This window comes from Podarcis raffonei, chromosome 9 (genome assembly GCF_027172205.1).
Source record: "Podarcis raffonei isolate rPodRaf1 chromosome 9, rPodRaf1.pri, whole genome shotgun sequence".
Taxonomy (NCBI): domain Eukaryota; kingdom Metazoa; phylum Chordata; class Lepidosauria; order Squamata; family Lacertidae; genus Podarcis; species Podarcis raffonei.
Genome location: NC_070610.1, coordinates 25,660,201 through 25,679,488, shown reverse-complemented (window position 1 = coordinate 25,679,488; position 19,288 = coordinate 25,660,201). Strand labels below are relative to the sequence as shown.

General features: G+C 40.1%; 1 protein-coding gene across 2 annotated transcripts in view; it reads left to right on the top strand.

The window, feature by feature from the left end:
• The window catches only part of UBE2K (ubiquitin conjugating enzyme E2 K), a 33,146-nt gene that overhangs the window by 4,378 nt on the left and 9,480 nt on the right, over window positions 1–19,288 (top strand). The window contains exon 2 of one of the 2 annotated variants that reach the window (XM_053403794.1): window positions 16,672–16,765. The exons of the other annotated variant lie outside the window; for it this stretch is intronic. Within the exon in view, the coding sequence (XP_053259769.1) occupies window positions 16,672–16,765 (94 nt within the window). The remainder of the gene's footprint in view (window positions 1–16,671; window positions 16,766–19,288) is intronic. 2 annotated transcript variants of the gene reach the window in all.

Below are 19,288 nucleotides of genomic sequence, written 5' to 3'. Positions count from 1 at the left end.
TTTTAAAAAAAGCTTAAGGTATTTTTTTAAAATGTAAAACCTATCACATCTTTCCACTAATACTGGGGCCCCCTCCATTATGGCTTAAATTTATGCTTAAAAACATAATATATTGCAATTAAAAACAAAAAGACAAAACAGCCAGTATAATAGAAACTTATTTATGGATTAAAAAAAAACAAATCTGAAAACCTTGTGCAAATAAAACATTTGCAATTTTTACCCAAAGAAAGCAGAACAGGCACCTAACAAACCTAAGTAGGATGTCCCATAATTGGGTTCCATAGCTATCCAGCTTCTCTCTGGCAGAAGGAACACCTGATGCAGAGCCTTAAATGAAGATTTTAACACAAAAGGAGTTCATATGGGAGCAGGTATTTATTTGAAATTGTTATCCTGCTGTTCAGTAAAAAAAGAAAAAGGCTGCCTTACTGACTTTTAAAGATCAATAAAAACAAGGCATTACCTCCCTTCATGCTTAAAAGTCCAAAAGACATGAAACAAAATGAAAATGAATTGGGAGGGAGGAGGAAATAAGCAAACTCAGGTACCCGTTCTTAGTTACAGGTTCTTGTAATGTCCAGATGGGATGGGAAAAGTTCATCCCTGAGCCAAATGCTGCTCTCCCAGCTGCCCTGATGGAAGTGTTCCCCAACCCCATCTTCCCTCTCTTGCTATAGTCTGATGTAATAGTTGCTGCCAGGTGACAGGAGGAAAAAGTGTGACTCAGAGCAGAAGGGGATCCTGCCCCTCTTCTCCTCTGTCAAGTGACAGTTGGTGAACGGACCATATTATTTTGTTCTGTTTTCCTGTTGGGAGCATAGCCTTGAGTTTCAGAACAGGTACAGAGTTTCTTGCAGAAGAGAGCTTGCAAAAGAGAGCATCCTTGGACTCCTGATCAAAGCTTTCATCTGGGACTGCTGAAAATGGTTTGGGATCAGGGTGGTTGGGGTCTGAAGGGCGAAAGAAGTTTGAATTGTAACTGGAAACAAACTGTCAGTATGGATATTTAAGCATTCTGTAGATTCTAGTTAATAACGGTGACTGCATTTCTGAACTAGTTGAAACTTCTGAATGCTCATCATAATCAGCCCCATGTAAAATTCCCTCCAGTAGTCTAAACTGGCTAAAGCATTACTAAAGCATGGATAACTGACAAGATTTGCATTTTTTAAGGACTGGTTGCAGCTGTTGCACAACCAACAGTGAAAGCTGCTTCTGACCACCAATTTTACTGCAAGGCCAGACCTAATAGTGACCCAAGTGAATTTCATGGGGGAGGTGAGAGGAAATTGTTGTTGTTGTTTAGTCGTTTAGTTGTGTCCGACTCTTCGTGACCCCATAGACCAGAGCACGCCAGGCACTCCTGTCTTCCACTGCCTCCCGCAGTTTGGTCAAACTCATGCTGGTAGCTTCGACAACACTGTCCAACCATCTCGTCCTCTGTCGTCCCCTTCTTCTTGTGCCCTCCATCTTTCCCAACATCAGGGTCTTGTCCAGGGAGTCTTCTCTTCTCATGAGGTGGCCAAAGTATTGGAGCCTCAGGTTATCCAAAACTGGCTGAATACCCAACTCCCTGATCAGCTTTGCTGTCTATTAACAAAACCTTTTTATTTTATCTAGATAATAGGTATCTTATTCATTGGTACAAAGTTTGATGAAAGAAACAGCTAGGTGTCATTGTTTTTATATTGATGGTGCTATACCATATCCCCAGACGCAGCAATTTCATGTAGATGGGGAATAGTGTGGGACAAGGATGGGAATCTGTGGTGTTCCATAGCAAAGACGTACCCAGTGTTAGAAAGCTAGGAGAAATACCCAGTGTTAGAAAGTTAGGAGCTACATAGCACCTTAAACCTAGGTTATCGGCGCTGCAACAGAATGTACAAGCATGCTTTTTTATAGCAAGAATACAAACCTGAAAATGAATGAACTGCATCTAAAATATTATGTTCATTTTTCACATGGTCTAGTCCTTCCCCTGCCCTGCCCCCTAATATTCTTAAGAGGGTCTCTTCTCCCATCTTCAGAGAGTAGCTGGAAGTGGGGAGGCAGAAAAAGGTCCTCCTTTCCTTCCACTTTGCAGTTTTATTCTGAAATCTTAGGCACAGTACTGCTCCCAGAGCTCAGAAACTGCTTGCACTAATGAAATTCTGTTGCAAAATGCACCTAGAACAAAGGGAGTTTCGAACACTGGAAATACCTCATACCTACTTCTTGAATCAGTGCACCAGAGCACCTAAATAATTTTAGCACAAAGTGGAATTAGTTGAATGTCAGATTGCCTGTGCCATTTCCATGGAATGTATACATACTGTAGGTTTCTGGAGCATGTTCTAGAGTGGAGTATATCACTAGGGTTCATTGTTACCCCACAGCAATTGAGAGCAGGGGTGGTAACCTCATGTCAAGGGCTGCATTCCCTTTTATTTTATTTTATATAATATTTATTGGAATTTTACAAAAAATCAGTTTACAAAATACAAAAAAGAACATATGAAAAAAAACAAAAAAAGGAAACCTAAAAAAATACATAAAAAAGAAGAAATACAAATAAAAATACAAAATACAAAAAACGAATAGGTAAAAGAGAGTTAAAAACAAATCCATTTTTTATAACTTTATGCTCATTAACTTGTTTCCTTGACCTCCTCACACCTCCCCTTTTTGTATTCCCATTTAGATAATCAAATCAGCAAATCCTTACCCTCTTTCATTTATCTTAACTCTATATCTTAACATATTATAACTCTATATTTTCATCCATTATCAATTCATTTTTGCATATTCTTATTAACTTTGTTGCTAATACCCCCTATTCAATCCAATCATCATTTTAACATTCATTAATTTTACAATATTTCTGTAGATAGTCTTTAAATTTCTTCCAATCTTCTTCCACCAACTCTTCTCCCTGGTCTCGGATTCTGCCAGTCATTTCCGCCAGTTCCATATAGTCCACCACCTTCATCTGCCACTCTTCCAGGGTGGGTAAATCTTGTGTCTTCCAATACTTTGCAATCAGTATTCTTGCTGCTGTTGTTGCGTACATAAAGAAAATTCTGTCCTTCTTTGGCACCAATTGGCCGACTATGCCCAGGAGAAAGGCCTCTGGTTTCTTCAGGAAGGTATATTTAAATACCTTTTTCATTTCATTATAGATCATCTCCCAGAAAGCCTTAATCTTTGGGCACGTCCACCAAAGGTGAAAGAATGTACCTTCATTTTCTTTACATTTCCAACATTTGTTATCAGGCAAACGATATATTTTTGCAAGCTTGACTGGTGTCATGTACCACCTATATATCATTTTCATAATATTCTCTCTTAAGGCATTATATGCCGTAAATTTCATACCGGTGGTCCACAACTGTTCCCAGTCAGCAAACATAATGTTATGACCAATATCTTGTGCCCATTTAATCATTGCAGATTTAACCGTTTCATCCTGCGTATTCCATTTTAACAGCAAGTTATACATTCTTGAAAGTATCTTAGTTTTGGGATCTAACAGTTCTGTTTCCAATTTTGATTTTTCCACCTGAAAGCCAATTTTTTTGTCCAAATTATAGGCCTCTCTTATTTGATAATAATGAAGCCAGTCTCGCACTTTATCTTTTAATTTCTCAAAACTCTGCAATTTCAATTTCTCTCCTTCTTGTTCCAATATTTCCCAATATTTTGGCCATTTGGCCTCCATATTGAGCTTTTTCTGAGCCTTCGCTTCCATTGGTGACAACCACCTTGGGGTTTATTTTCCAATAAGTCTTTGTATCTTATCCAGACATTGATCAATGCTTTCCTGACAATATGGTTTTTAAATGCTTTATGTGTTTTAACCTTGTCGTACCACAAATATGCATGCCACCCAAAAATGCATTCCCTTTTAGTCTCTTGGCAGCATGCTAATAGTAGATGGGACAAGAATTAAAAGTGGGAGGGCCACCCATCTTATCTCTTTGCACCACCCCTTTTGAACACCCTCTTTCTGCTACCCCATTTCCCCTCCTGTCCTTGTTACTCTTATGCAATTGGGCCAAGTACTGGATGGAAGTGAACTAAGGGCAGCAGGTTGCCCATCCATTCTAAAATATGCTCAAGTTTCATATTGCAGGTAAATATAATAATGATGAGCTTTTAGAAAAGCTTGCCTGATGTCATTGATATTTTAAATGAGTTGATTACATTTTTGCAAAACCAGTGTTCCCTGCAACACACTTTGAAAGCCACTTTTTAAAAAAAGTACAGTACTCTTATCACAGTAGCTAAAATCATACATTTTGTTCATTGCAACCCATGTTTATGTGTCACTAAGGGCTCACAATATTCCAACAACAAGGGTTGATACTTAGTAGAGCTTCTTATTTTATTTTTCATAAGATATGAAGGAAACACCCATATTTATAGAAAATAAATTGCAGATGGTATAGAGCCACTGATTCAGTTTTTTAATAAAAAATTGACAATATAAGCCTATGCTTGTCTACACAGTTAAAGAAGAATATACAGATATAAAAGGTTGTCTGAGATGTACAGTATTGGAAAACAGGGTAATGTTCTGGAAACTGCTACAACTTAGGGGTCTAAAACTGAAACATCTTTACTTACCTTAAAATATAGTTGCAACTGTTATTTTATAGTACAGAGCTACAGGGGTGTTGATATATTGCCATGTCAAATATTATGAAACATGCTGTTTTAAAAATCTATCCTTTGTGTCATTTGGTTAAACGTTTATACTAGTTTTAATTAAACATTTGTACTACTGTACTTGTCCAAAAGCTTCAGTTGTAACCACAGTCCAGCAACATGTATGCAGCACATCCAGGTGTGAACCTGGGCTTATTGGGTGTTCTTGCTCTCTTTTTTCTTAAGAGACTCCATGTATTGATTCTCTGTGGGGTTTGTGTGTGTGTTACACAAAACAGTTTGGAGATTTGGAATATGACTTTCCTAACTGGTGTACCTACTGTTAGTTGCATGTGTATAGCACTTGTTGAATCAGGTACTAGTTGAATCAATGCTTTTTCTACAGTGGCTCCCCTTTTGTGGAATGTTCTCCCCAGGGGGGCTCGCCTGACACCTGCATTACATATCTTTGGTGCCAGGCAAAAACATTTCTCTTTAACCAGGTTTGGCTGATTAACATTCTATAGCTTTTTTAATGTGTTTGTGGGAGGAGGGGTTATTGGTTTGTTTTCGCTTTATTATGTATTTTATATTCTAATTTTGTATTTGTCTGTTGTGAACTGCCCTGGGATCTTCAGTTGAAGGGTGACATACAAACTTAATTAATAAATAATAATAATAATAATAATAGTGTAGTTGAGAAGCTTCTGTTTAATTTATTAGTGGCGTGAATAGACATAAAGAAGTGCTTTAAAGGTTTTTGATAATGGACATCACATTGGACCAATAAAGGCTATTCAAAATATTACTAGGAGTGGAGAAATGATACAGTATACTAGCAGTTATTGTACAACGAGTGCTCAAAACAGGTCACACCTGCTTATTTCTGATTCCAAAACCCAAATTAGTGTCCGTGTTTAGACTTTGCATGAATTAGGATGATGCAAATAAGCATGATGTCCAAATGCAACAGATAAGTTTCATTGCAACAGCTCCTAGTACTCTAGAGGCAGTTCATAGTCTTCCTACACCTAGATTTTTGTGGGCTTAAAAGAACTAAGATGTTTTGAAAACAGGATAAAGATTCTACTTAGTACTTCTTGGGAATTCCTCTAATTTTTAATTTTAATGAATGATTTTAGAGTGTTGTTTGTGTTGTACTTTTGTATTGTTTTATTGTTGTTAGCCGCCCTGAGCCCAGCTTCGGCTGGGGAGGGCGGGATATAAATAAAATTTATTATTATTATTATTATTATTTCAACCAGTGTGCCGTGGCACCCTGGGGTGCCTTGAATGATGGTCAGGGGTGCCAGGGGCAACACTGGCCTCTGTCCCTCTTTTCTTTCCTTCCCTCCCTCCCTCCCTCTGATGCCCTCTTATGTCTCTGCCCCACAAAGGCTTGCATAGCTGTTTGTTGCAGCAGCTCTGGCTACAAGCTTTCCAGGTGAGTGGGGCCTCTGGGGCTGGCCAGGGATTGCTTCCGAAGCCCCTGTGGGGTTGTGTGAGGAAGCACCTCTCTTTGGGGCAGGGGGAGCAGCTCAGAGACCAGGGGTGGTAGCCCAGAGGACTCCCAAGGAGAGGGGAGAGGAGGCTGAGGGAACACTCCACAAGGGATGGTGTTCGAAAAGGGGTGAGGGGTTGCCATTTCTGCAGGCAAGGGGTGACATAACTGGGCTCCTGAGCCCCAGAGGGGTGCCGCAGAAAGAATGCAGTTGGTCAAGGGAGCTGTGGATTCAAAAACATTAAAACCTCTGCTCTAGGAATTAAACTAGTAATTTTACTTTCAGCAACTTTATTAGGCTGGTTGGTATAGTTTCTGTTTGTAATATGGCTAGGAAGCATCTAGCACTGGTGAGACAGGGATAGCAGGAATTTGTGGTGCATATGGATAGCTTTGCTATGGTCCATAGTGATGGTGCTTAAGCTTCTGCTTCTTCTTCTTAAGCACTTTGCTGTTGCTCAGCCTATGGCCAAAGTGAAAGGGTGTGGCTATTTCTTGTAGCACTCTCTGGTCCTGTTCAAATGTAACAGGAACCCATGGCTTGGGGTTGTGGCCAGGGATGGTAGAAGCTGCAGTTCAGTAACCTTTACAGGACCACAAGCTCCCCACACCTGAACGAGACACATTCTAATCTGGTTTGAGACCATGTTTTGGGACCAAGGAGGACTTGATTGCCTTTTTCAAGAGAAGCACGGGGGGAACATGACCCTATTACTCAGGGGTTAACAAACATTTTCAGCAGGGGTCCGGTCCACTGTCCCTCAGACTATATTTTTTGGGGGGGAAATGAATAGGGGATTCCTATCCCCCACAAATAACCCAGAGATGCATTTTAAATAAAAGCACACATTCTACTCTTGTAAGAGATGCATTTTAAATAAAAGGACACATTCTACTCATGTAAAAACACACTGATTCCCGGACCATCCACGGGCCGGATTTAGAAGGCGATTGGGCCAGATCTGGCCCCCGGGCCTTAGTTTGCCTACCCCTGCTATTACTTCTGCTGGATCACTCTTTGCATTTTAAGACCTGTCGCCCAAGGTATCCTCCTGGTTGAACTCCATGGATTCAGTGTAGGAGGCACTGTACCTCAACGGTGCTACCTACAGAGCTGGTTTCATAGTCACATTGGGTGACCGTTTCTCAACCTCATAGCAGTTGTGTTGTGGAGTTGTCTGTAGAAGGGAAGTGGAGACAGTATTTGAAAGTCCCTGATGAAGGACCTGAGAGGTCTGACTCATGCTCAGTTGTTGTTTTTTAAATCTCTCACACACCCCTTGCCTAGTGACTGAAATCATTAAAAGGAGACTCTTCTGATAGTGATATACTTTTTGAAATCATGTTGTGGTCAATGGGAGTATATAGCCTATACAATCTGCTTTATTTTTTTGGCATAAGTTAAGATCATGTTCATCCAGTTGTTCCTGATCATGGATACTAGTATACTTGTTTGGTCACTGGATGTTAGGTACTATTATTGCGTTGGTCTATGCTTTTATTCATTGTATGGTTATTTTTATGTTTTGAAGATCACTTTAATATTTTTAAGTAATCAACAGTATATAAGCATTTTAAATACATAGAATAATAATTATATACTTCATTTTTCTCTCCTGCTTTCCTTTATATAAAGCAGTACCATGTTTTTGTCAGTCTGCCCCATAAGCTGCATGCTACATGAATCTTAAAACATTATAAATTGCTTCAGAATACCTCATGAGAAGCAATTCATAAATTAAAATAATAACAATAACAAAAACACACATATGTTTTCAGAAGGTCTTTCAGAACTAGATAACTTTGTTCAGTCATTTGGGGGGTGGTACTGGGCAGCCTGGAAATAGCTGCTTACACTTTGAAGGATAATGCAAATGAATGTTTCCTGTGTTGCAGGTCAAGAAGGTAGGGATCTCCTTGTGAAATCAGGATGTTTTGCATTACATCTTTAAATAAGGGCGCTCTATATTAGGGTTAGCTTTGCAGTTAGAAAGTGAACTGAGATGATAAGGAGAAAGGGATTTCAAGACATTGTGACTGCATACAAATGAACAAAATTTCAATTTGGGCTGTTGCTGTTTTTTTACAACTTTAGGGTAAATCAGTTATTCCTGTTTGCAGCATATATTGGCCCTGAAGAGTCCTGATTGGTTGACCCCTTCAGTGTTACAGGGCCAGGTCCCTCTCAGACTTTCCGGAACAGTTTTTTGTTTGCTTGTAAAGCACATTATTTGTGCCCTTTTTTGTACCAGTAGGGTGGCAAAGTTGCAAGTAGTGAATGTTCACATTGCCCTTAATTTTAAAATTTTATTTAAAGGCAGACACCTGGCCTGTCATGAGTGGAGGGGCAAAACCAAACGACAGACTTGGTGTTCAGTTTGCTGGCCAGTATATCTGTCAAATGGTTGTGAAGGCAGGGAAGAAGCTGGCCTCAAGCTGTGGAAAGAAAAAGAACAAAAGGGCTTAGATTTTAAGTGCTTAGCTTTTTCACAGGAATAAATGCTTTAATAGTTGTGTTTCTTCACTATCTGCAAGCTTTATATTTGCTTACTTCACAATTATTATACTTTCTGTTAGGTAATTAGGGATAGTGAGCCAGTTAGGTTATTCACAAATTTATGGAAGATTGGGAAATGCCTTGGGATGTGAAAAACAGTGCATTTTTGGTTTCACCTTTTCCTTAAGCATTGGATGGCCAAAAGGAATGCAATTCTGTTTTCTTCTCCTTTTATGTACTTTATGAATCTGCTAAAGCCCATTGTCAGCTAGACTTTTCAGCTGGAAAGCCAATTGGCCTGGCCAACGAGCCTTGCGTGCCGGAAGTATTTTATAGTAATGTTGAGAGCAATACAGTTCTTGTGCTAATGTGTAAAAAGCCTGGAGGGTATAGGCTAGCTATATATAAATATCTCATTGGAGGTGGAAGACAAGGTAGCATAAATAAATAACATAGAAAATGACTTTTTAAAATAGTCACTGGAGGTGAGTGTTGACTTAAATAATGTTCTTTATAATTGCTTAACTGGTGAAGGAAAGGAGCCTATTGCAAACCAAGGCCACAGTCTCAGTGTGCTCCTGGACTTAATGCAATCTCCTTGCTTGTTCCAAGGATATAGTGGACAGCTTAGGATGTTATATACAGCTTGCGGGAGAAGAGTTTCTTAGTTTAAGCATCTCTTCCCCTCCCCCCCAAACATGCAACATAATGGGTGAGATTTAGTGTAGTCTGAGCAGGCATCTGCTTCTTCTCCCCTGAAATCCTTCTGTGTGCCCCCCAAATCTGTTCAGGACAATTGGGGGACCCTAAAACAGAATTTGGGAGGACAGATTGCAGAGTGGGGGGAGAGAAACTGGAAACCCCATTGTGCACGTGGGCAGACATTATTGGATGTCTCTCACTATCCTAAGTCTTTTGGAATGCTGCTTCTCTGAACAATTATGTTCCAACACCTTCAGTGTATATGTGGATTCAAAATTGCAGTCCATAACTATTGCAATAACTATTGCAACTTAGCTGGAACAGCAGAAGATTCCTGCATTGCAGGGGGCTGAACTAGATGATCCTCGTGGTCCCGTCCAACACCACAATTCTGTGATTCTGTAGCTCCATATACTTGCTTAACTATGGTTAGTAGATACACAGTACTTTAACATTCTGTATATTGGTTAAAAATTGGAAGTATTTAGCATACAAAAGACTTGAAGGAAAATTTGTGGCACCGTGTGGACATCTGAGCTAGTAAATTTTGTGATTTAATAATTAGTTGACAATGTCAGGAGGGTCCGCCATAGTCTGTCTACAAAAAAAATATTTACTTCTCTGAAAGATAGCACCTTAAGTCTTTGGAGACTGTAACCTTTTAGAGCAAGTTTGTAACCTGTCTTTGTGAGGTAATGAGAACTTTTTCTCCAGCAAGTGCATAATAGAAAACGTAAAATGTTTGCTCTGTTGTAAGTGTTCATTTATAGTGCTTTCTGCAATGAAGAACACTTGCAAACAGTACTGGACATTTTCAGTCAACCCTAAAGGTAACTATTAAATGAAAGTCTTTTTCTTCGATGCTAATATTAATGTTACTAGTAGCTTAATTCATGCTGATAAAGATGAAATGTATCTTAATAGTGAAGCAGCAAAGTCTATTATTAATCATTGATATTGTGAATTTGCTTCACATTGACGTATCCATTTATACATAGGTCTAAAAATAGCTTGAATATAGCACATTTTCAGTGGCATATATTTTTCTTCCACTTTCCTTCTTTTTGCAGTTGCATTATTGGAGGGAGGTTTTGTGGCTCCTGCCAACGGTGGGTGGTGGGCGGTTTCTGTCCATGATAAGGAATCCTAGATCTGTAATTTCCTTACATGTTTTAGGCTAAATGCCTAGAAGTGAAATTGTTGGGAGGGAAAAGGATTGTTAAAAATGCATCTTTCATTGCTAAAAATGCATCTTGCAATCCTGTTTAAGAATGATTCAGTTTACGAACTCTGCAAAACTGGAAATAGTGTCCCGGTTTGCGAACTTTACCTCGGTCTAAGAATGGAATCCGAACGGCGGAAGGGCACTGGTGGTGGGAGGCCTCGTTAGGGAAAGCACGCCTCGGTTTAAGAATGGTTTCGGTTTAACAACAGACTTCCGGAACAGATTAAGTTCTTAAACCAAGGTACCACTGTATAAGCATTTTTTGGGATGGGTGTGTGTCCAAAAGCATTTCATTGGATTATTTGCTAATTTTCTGAGTGCAACCAGAAATAATTCTATTTAGATGCTCTGCATATAGTACATAGAGTCTACCGTATTTTTTGCTCTATGAGATGCACCAGACCACAAGACGCACCTAGTTTTTAGAGGAGGAAAACAAGGAAAAAAATATTCTGAATCTCAGAAGCCAGAACAGCAAGAGGGATCGCTGCGCAGTGAAAGCAGCAATCCCTCTTGCTGTTCTGGCTTCTGGGATAGCTGCGCAGCCTGCATTCACTCCATAAGACGCACATGCATTTCCCCTTACTTTTTAGGAAGGAAAAAGTGAGTCTTATAGAGCAAAAAATACGGTAAATATGAGCACAGCTAAAATCCCATTTCCGGTCATGGCTGTAATGCATGTTAGAAATGTGAACAAAACTTTGCGTTATATCTATATATACAACAAACTAATATTAATGGTGTCCCAAGCTAAGAGAGAACTGTTGTATTATTTATTGTAGCTGCTACAGTTTGAGTACCATTTTCTAGTAAGTATGATCAGGTAATAAGACTTCATTGAAGGATATGCATATTTAAAACTCTGTCCTGTTTAAGCATAGGAGCCCTTTGAGAATTTCATCTCTAGACTTCAAACTCATTGGGAGTTGAATACACTACTATAACCTTGATGGGTCTTTCAAAGGAATAGTTCCTCTGTTCCTCCAGTTCCTCCATTCCTCCAGTTCTCCAAGGACAGTATTTTCCATAGGTGAAATCTATATTTAAGAAATGCTTACCTGTTACCTTTCAGAATCAAAAAAATCTTTGTAGTTTAGAGAATTGTATAATTATAATACAGTCTACTAGAAGGGAGAGAGTCTTCAACCATTAACTTGTTGTCCTGCAAATAGTTTGCACCATCATTGTTTTACAAGGTATGCATGAACTAGTATAGTTGCTTTAAAGAAGTAAGACTTGATTAACATGTTTTGAAAAACCAGTTTCCTTAGCTAAGCAGAAACTTTGCTAAGGTGAGTGGGCAGGAGTGATGTTAGAGGGCAAGGTAAGCAAAAGCAGCAGAATGTCTCCAGGCAGCAGGTGTGTGAATTCTGTAATGACTGGGTGGTCCCCATTAAATGTCATTATAGAAGCGTGGCAAGTTAAATTTTTGAGTCCCCAATAAATAAAGCTGGTTCATCAAGTCTAGCTGTGTCAGGGAAAAACATACCTATATGTCTTGGCTTCATACACTTTTGTAAAGGAATTGCAAACTGAATTTACTATCTCCAAGCCATTTTCATGTGTCTCTGTTTATAGGGAGGCTTTATCACAGTTGGTTTTGCTTTAAACTTGATATAAATTTAGAGCTGATTTTTGGAATGGAGACAACTTCATCCTAGCAGCGGATTTTTGCTAATTTGCAGCCTAATTATATGCTTTACTCAGTCCTAGTCAATGATGTGCAGTGTTAAGTTTACCCCCAAGTCTTAAGTTCATTAGTAACAAAGAACGGATGCCAATTGAAAATACAGTATTAGGCAAGCTTGGTAGTTTCAATGTTTTTAGCTTTGCGTACTAAATTCAAGTAAAATAAACATGTTAAATTAGATCTCACTTTAGGGCATCAAAAAAAGTTTCACTGCAGATTACCCTAATTTCCCAGTTAATTTTTTCTCACAAAACATACATCACTGGGGCAAGTTCTTGTGTTACCATGGCAGCATAAGACCCACTGCTTCTTCCTGTGCCATCAGAGAATTTGAGAAGTCCAAGACAATATGAAAAGAGTCCATGCTGCAGTTCCTGCCAGCGTTGAACCCTGGATTGATGGTGTCATATAGATGAATGATGGCACAGGCTTCTCCTGCATGGTTTGGAGTGTCTCGTGTTCTCTTGGCAGTATAGGAAGTAGGAAAAAAGAAAAAGGTAAAGAATACCTGGACTGTTAAGTCCAGTCAAAGGTGACTATGGGGTTGTGACGCTCATCTCAATTTCAGGCCGAGGGAGCGGCGTTTGTCCACAGACAGCTTTCCGGGTCATGTGGCCAGCATGACTAAACTGCTTCTGGCTCAACGGAACACCATGACGGAAGCCAGAGCGCACGAAAATGCTGTTTACCTTCCCACCACAGCAGTACCTATTTATCCACTCGCACTGGCGTGCTTTTGAACTGTTAGGTTGGCAGGAGCTGGGACAGAGCAGCGGGAGCTCACTCTGTCACGGAGATTCGAACCACCAACCTTCCGATCTGCAAGCCCAAGATCACAACGTCAGTGCACACACCAAAACCACAGAGGCAACGTAAAATGTGCCATTCAAGATAACTCTCACTGGGGTCAAGAAGTGTTGCTCCCAAGTAAGATTTGATAGTAAAGTGAGAAAGAGAGAGGATGGCTTTCTTGCCATAGGCCATTGGTTTAGCTGCTATCACTGCAAGGTGATCAGGGGAGGGGGAGATCCAAAAAATCTGCACCAGGAGGTGGCAGTGAAGACACAAAGCATAAGCAAGAAGGTGGTCATCATCTAGCACCCACCACTGGTATCAGCAACCCATGTTGGAAATTGCTAGCCCAGATGTATTGAACCTGTGGCCCTCCAGATGTTGCTGGACTCACAACTCCCATCAGCCCCATCCATCTTGGCCAGTGGTCAGGGATGATGGGAGTTTTTGTTTGGCAACCGTGTGCTTGCGTAATCCTGACCAGGATTTCCCGTCTCCTACTCTTACCTCCCAACTGTTACTGGTAAGGACATCTATCTTCTCAAAACTGCCTCGCCAGATGTACTGTCTAGAATTGGGCATTAAACTACTTTAAAAAGACTGTTGGTTGGCTAAAAGAATTGATTGAAGCCTTAATATTATGCGAGCAAAGATATTAATCATCAGCATGTTTGATACTTAATGCTAATTACTAAAAAAAAATAGCTGTCATTAGGCATCCTAAAGAAGCAGTGGATTTTATTTATTATGCCTTCCTTCAAGGCACTCCCATTTTATTCTCAACAGCCCTGTGAGTTATCTTTAAGCTGAGTGCGTGTGGCCAGCCCAAGGTTGCTTAACAAACTGAATGGCTGAGTGACCATTTAAATCTTAGTCCAGTCCCATAAGCCAAAGCAACCTCTTCAACTGATGACTTGCTGTGTTCCTTTTTGGAACTCTGTTCCTATTTGGAGATGTCTGCAGGTGTTGGCGAAAGAAGCCTTGTGACTTCTCTGGGGCTATAGAGGCAAGCTGTCCTCATTCCTGCTCTTACTAACAGGTGACTCCATAATGAAATGACTTGAGCAATCATCTCTGTGGAAAGTGGGCCCATTCTGCTCATGCTGCAGAACACTGAGTTCTTACAAGAAGTGTCCCATCCATGCATGTAACAGTATATGAACAGCTTAGTTTTCATTATGTGCCCTGAACCTTTCCCTGGGCCAGTCTGTGTAATGACTCATCTCTTAGGCCAGTTTAGATGCCCATCTCGGTGCATTCAGTGCATGTTGTCACAGCCACGCTGTCCACACACACTACTGTAACTTAAGCCTTAGTGTCTATAACTGAAATGATACACGTTCTTCCCCTGTTTACCTCTGCCTGGTGGTGCAGCTAGTCTAGTCTTGAGGCCAAAATCCAGGCTGTCATAGCCGGTGGTGGGGAGCAGGTGACCATCCAGACCAGGGTTTGAAATTAGCCAGCCGCATTTTGCACCTAAAGATTCTTCATTTGTGAGCACCTCAAAAAGTCCGGGCGCCATTTTGTGTGTGACACTTAAGGATTACTGAAATTATGTTCTTTGAAGCCTGGAAGTATATGTTAAGGATAGACAATATGTTAAGGAGCTTAACAATAAAGAGTAGAGTGTTTTGAAAACTGAAGTACGGTACCAATATTTTTATTGTAAACGCCAAATTAAGCATGTCTTAACAATTTTTGCTAAAAATGTGATATTGACAATGTGTCACTTATGCAAATTGCATATTAGTTCATGCTTATCAAAATAATAAATAAAAAGTGTTGCCGGCACCCCCCCCAACCCAGGTCCCAGAAACCATTTGGCTCCTAGCTTTTCTATCCCAGTTTAGGAAGATTTTTTAATCTGGGGTGGTTTGGCATGTCCATGTTTACAGATTCTCATACATCTTATCACATATATTAAACTTTTATACAGCAAAATGGTATTTGTTCGTAGTGTGTCTAGCATCAGTGCAGCAGAATCAAACTCTCTGATTCCTATTAGAATGTGAAACTGCATTTGCTCAGAATATTTATTTTCTTTTTATCAGGGTCGGCAAACTGTTTTGGGTTTGTTTGTTTTTCTGTAATGTATCAGGAATGTAGAAGCAATTAAAAAGGCATAGAGTAACATGGGGAGAGATTTTGTGTTCTTCAGAGCGGAATTCATACAAAAGTAATACTGTTAAGGCTGGGGTCAAAATTGCTTGGTTGCACCACCTGCCTCTACTTCCTCTGTGGTCTCCCTGTGTCAAATTATAGATAGTATGCTAAGTCATCTGGGTAGGGACTTTTGTATCTGTAAATCACTATGCACATTGATGGAAATATATATATATTTAGAGAGAGAGAGAGAGTGTGTGTAAGCTGCCATTTCCTACACAATAGTCTTGGAACATCTGATAATATTTGGCTGTGGCTCAATAATACATGGCTTAGTTGGTGACATTTGACATATCAAATTGATCAGCAATACATATTTTACCATCCTGCTTGCAAATTTTCTTCCTAAACCCCCTTAAGTCTACAGAAAAGTACACTGATCCCCAAAGGTATTGTGGCAGTGTGTAGTTGTTAAATCCTGAGAACACTTGGCATCCTTTTTTAAAAGTAACTTGCTTATACTCATGGTTGCTGTACTTATTTAAGACACATGGATGTTTCAAACACAAATCTTACTTTAATCTCATCAGATTATTGGTATGCTGTTTGCCATAGGTTCTTTCTTTCCTGCTTCCTTTCTGTTCCCTACCTTCCCGTCCACCTTTGCTGGTAGTGATATATAAAATAGTAGAGAGATGGATGCTCTTCAGAGTGTGGGAGGATGTGGCTGAACAGGAACTGTCTGCTTTTGCCAAGTGTATTCAAAGCCAGTGGTAGTTCAATAGTTGTCATTGCCACATTTATATTTCTTGGTTAACTCTGTAATTAAACGACATCCTCATCATTCTAGACCTGCTTTTCTCAACCTTGGATCCCCATATACTGTTGGACTACAATTCCTATCATCCCTAGCTAGCAGGACCAGTGGTCAGGGATGATGGGAGTTGCAGTTCAACAACATATGGGGACCCAAGGTTAAGAAAGGCTGGTCTAGACTCTAGAAATTTGCCTTAGAATTAGGCTTTTAATCTGCTTTGGAATGTATTTACATTGTTTGAAAACTAATGATCATGGAGAGAAAAAATGTGCTACCCATTGTTAATTGGATTGCTTCTAATGTCTATTTTTGTGGTTTAATAAATATGCAGTACGCATATAATCTATGTACTCACTTGGCAATTTAAATATCAAAATGTCTGCGCCCAGTTAGATTACTTAAATCCCATTGACTTGAGTGAGATTTAAGCAGTTTAACTATGAGCAGATTTGGAGCCCTAGTCTAATTAAAAAATGTTGCTGGACCTGCTCCATGCTCTTAATGTGTCTAATCCCAAACATACTTCAACCACTACATAAATATGATCTTGGAATTGTTAAATACTGGGGTTATGTGGCTTCCAGTGTGACTGTATGCACTGACTATTACAGCAAAACTGCTATCCGATTTTTTTATCTCTATAAATTTAAGAAAAAAGAGAATACAGTACATATTAGCATCTGATTGTAATTTTTCTGTTTTTATTTTTAAGACAAGCAAAAATCAAATTAAAGTAGATCTTGTAGATGAAAATTTTACAGAACTAAGAGGAGAAATAGCAGGACCTCCGGACACACCATATGAAGGCAAGTAATATTTTTTGTATAAGCCATAGTACATTTACACGTCTTATCACTTGAAGCTAAAGTTTATAAGAAATTGTATTGTGGCCCATCTTGAAGCCTGTTATTGAACTGCATTTTTTTTTAGTGCAGTCACATAAGATAAATAAAGATTGCTTCTTTGTTTGTAGCATATATCTGTTCAAGCTAGTTTGCACATGGCATTTTAGAAAACTTTGGGCTGCACGTTTGCAGGAGTTGGTAATGACTTGTGTGTTTGATCTGATAGAAATGCATGAATATTTTTAGCTGAACATAATTTATTGTACAGACACCTTGGAAGTAGTAGTGCAATCGGGGCGGGATTGGGGTGGGGGCTAAGAGTTCCATATTAATGATACAGTGACCTGCTTTCATAAACATTTGACACTGAATAATGCCCAGTAAGAGGAAGTAGAGTGTGCAAGTGTTTTTAAGGACCAGGTTTTCAGGCCTTAAAGTTAAAATTCAGCTGCTTGACAGGTCTTTCAGCTCACTTCCTCCCACCCCCTTCTCTTGTCCCTCTTGACAGAGAGTAGTAAATTAATTCCAAGCAATTGGTGGGTATCTATTGACAATGTAAAAAGTTGAAGTGTACTCTTGGGATCTGCCTCTCTTCCTCATGTTAGCTACATAAAGCGCCATGTGATAGGTTAAGAATGAAACAAATAATTACAATCTGTGGCTTTTGAAAAATATGGAGACCACCAAATATTTAGTACTGTGAGTTAATGTATACCAGGGATTGTCAGCCTGGTTCATAACCACCCACTAGTGGGCGTTTCAGGATTCTGGGTGGGCGGTAGGGGGTTCTACAGCACAAGCTGAATCCTCCTTCCATCAAGCACTGGTGGGCGGTAAGGAAATTTTACCATCAAGAAAGATGCATTAGTGGGCAGTAGGTATAAAAAGGTTAACTACCCCTGGTATAGACTGTTACCTTTCAGGGGTGCTTCCACTTGTTAAAAACAAATGCACAAGTTTCCTCCTTCACTGAGATGAGCTTTCAGTAAGTAGTGAATCGCTAAAGAACATTTGTGCATAGGATGGATATATAAAGAAGCAAGATACACGTGCATATGTCTAAGGTGGTACGCATTATGTGTACCACCTTAGACACATGATGCTGATGACAGGCATCTGTCCGTGAATCAAGGAGGGAAGAAATCCCACCGCTCCCCAAATCTGCATCAGGGTGATGTGGACCCTCCAGAGCAGTTTGGAGGGCTGCAAGGATATGAGAAATTGCCCAAAAATGCTTGCTTCTCCGTTCTGCAGATGTATGTCTGCCATCTTTGGGGGCAGGAGGGAAGATGCCACTCATTATTTCTTGTAATATAATTGTTTTAAAAAGCCAATTTCATCACCCATGCTTTGAAGTTGGCTTGTTTTTGGGACTTCCGGGTTGGCGCCATCGCCGAATGGCGGACTCCCTCCGAGCTCCGGAGGGAGCCTGCTCGGCAGGGGCTGGGTCCTACCGCATCGGCGACGCGGGGACCCTTAAAAACCACGGCCACGGAGGCCGTGGACATGGAGACTCGGCTGGCACTGCTAGCGCCCTCCCGACTCGTGAAGGAGCCTTTTTAAAGGCTACGGATCGGGTGCCGGGGAGAAGCGTGGTGCTTTGAGTCCTCTGCTATCCCTGCCGAGCGAAGCCGCATGCCATCCGGCGGAGAGCGCTGACTTCTTCCATTGAGAATTCGGATTTGTAACAACAACCCGTGAGTAATTTGGAAACCGGGTTTAAAAGGAGAAAAAAAGAATTTTTTTTTCGGATTTGATACGAGCGGGGGGGGGATCCAAAAAGGAAGTCAGTCCCCCTCCCTACTGTAAACTTTCCAAAACAAGGACTGGGAAACCAAGGTCCAAAAAGAATTGAATTGCTGATAAGAACTAAGAATTCCACGATGGGAAACTACAAGAACTGTGCTGGAGGAAGAATTGAGGGAGAAGGAAAACGTAACCCCCCCCCGGGAACCGGGGTGATTGAGGAGAGAGCCTGGCGAAAAGCGAAGGAGATTTTGACAGCTGTCAAAGTAGCTGTCAAAGTCTGAAATTTAAAGAGGACTTGATTATGAGGACTTTGCTGGTTAATTTTGCTACAATTTGTTACAATTTGTCAAAACTTGGATATAAAATGGCGAAAACATGGATAACAATCGGACTTTTGGATTAGAGAAAACAAAGTTACAACAATCCCCCTAGAGGAGTTTCGGGACATTACAAAGAAGGTCGTAAGTGGAAAAATACCATTGGAATTCTACAGGACTGGTTATCTTCTGGGAAAGCTGCGAAACGGAAACAATATTGTGTCTACAGGGTGTTTAGCTAAACAATAGAATTTTCTATTGAAGAAAGGAAGGGACTGAACGTATGTTTTTGTTCCTGAATAACAATAATCCCTGCAGACCTACTAAACTTCTGAATTAGAACGTTTTGGCAGCGGAACAAGAGGAAACTGGACTACAACTTGGAAAGAACAATGGGGGGAGCTTTATTAAAGATTGG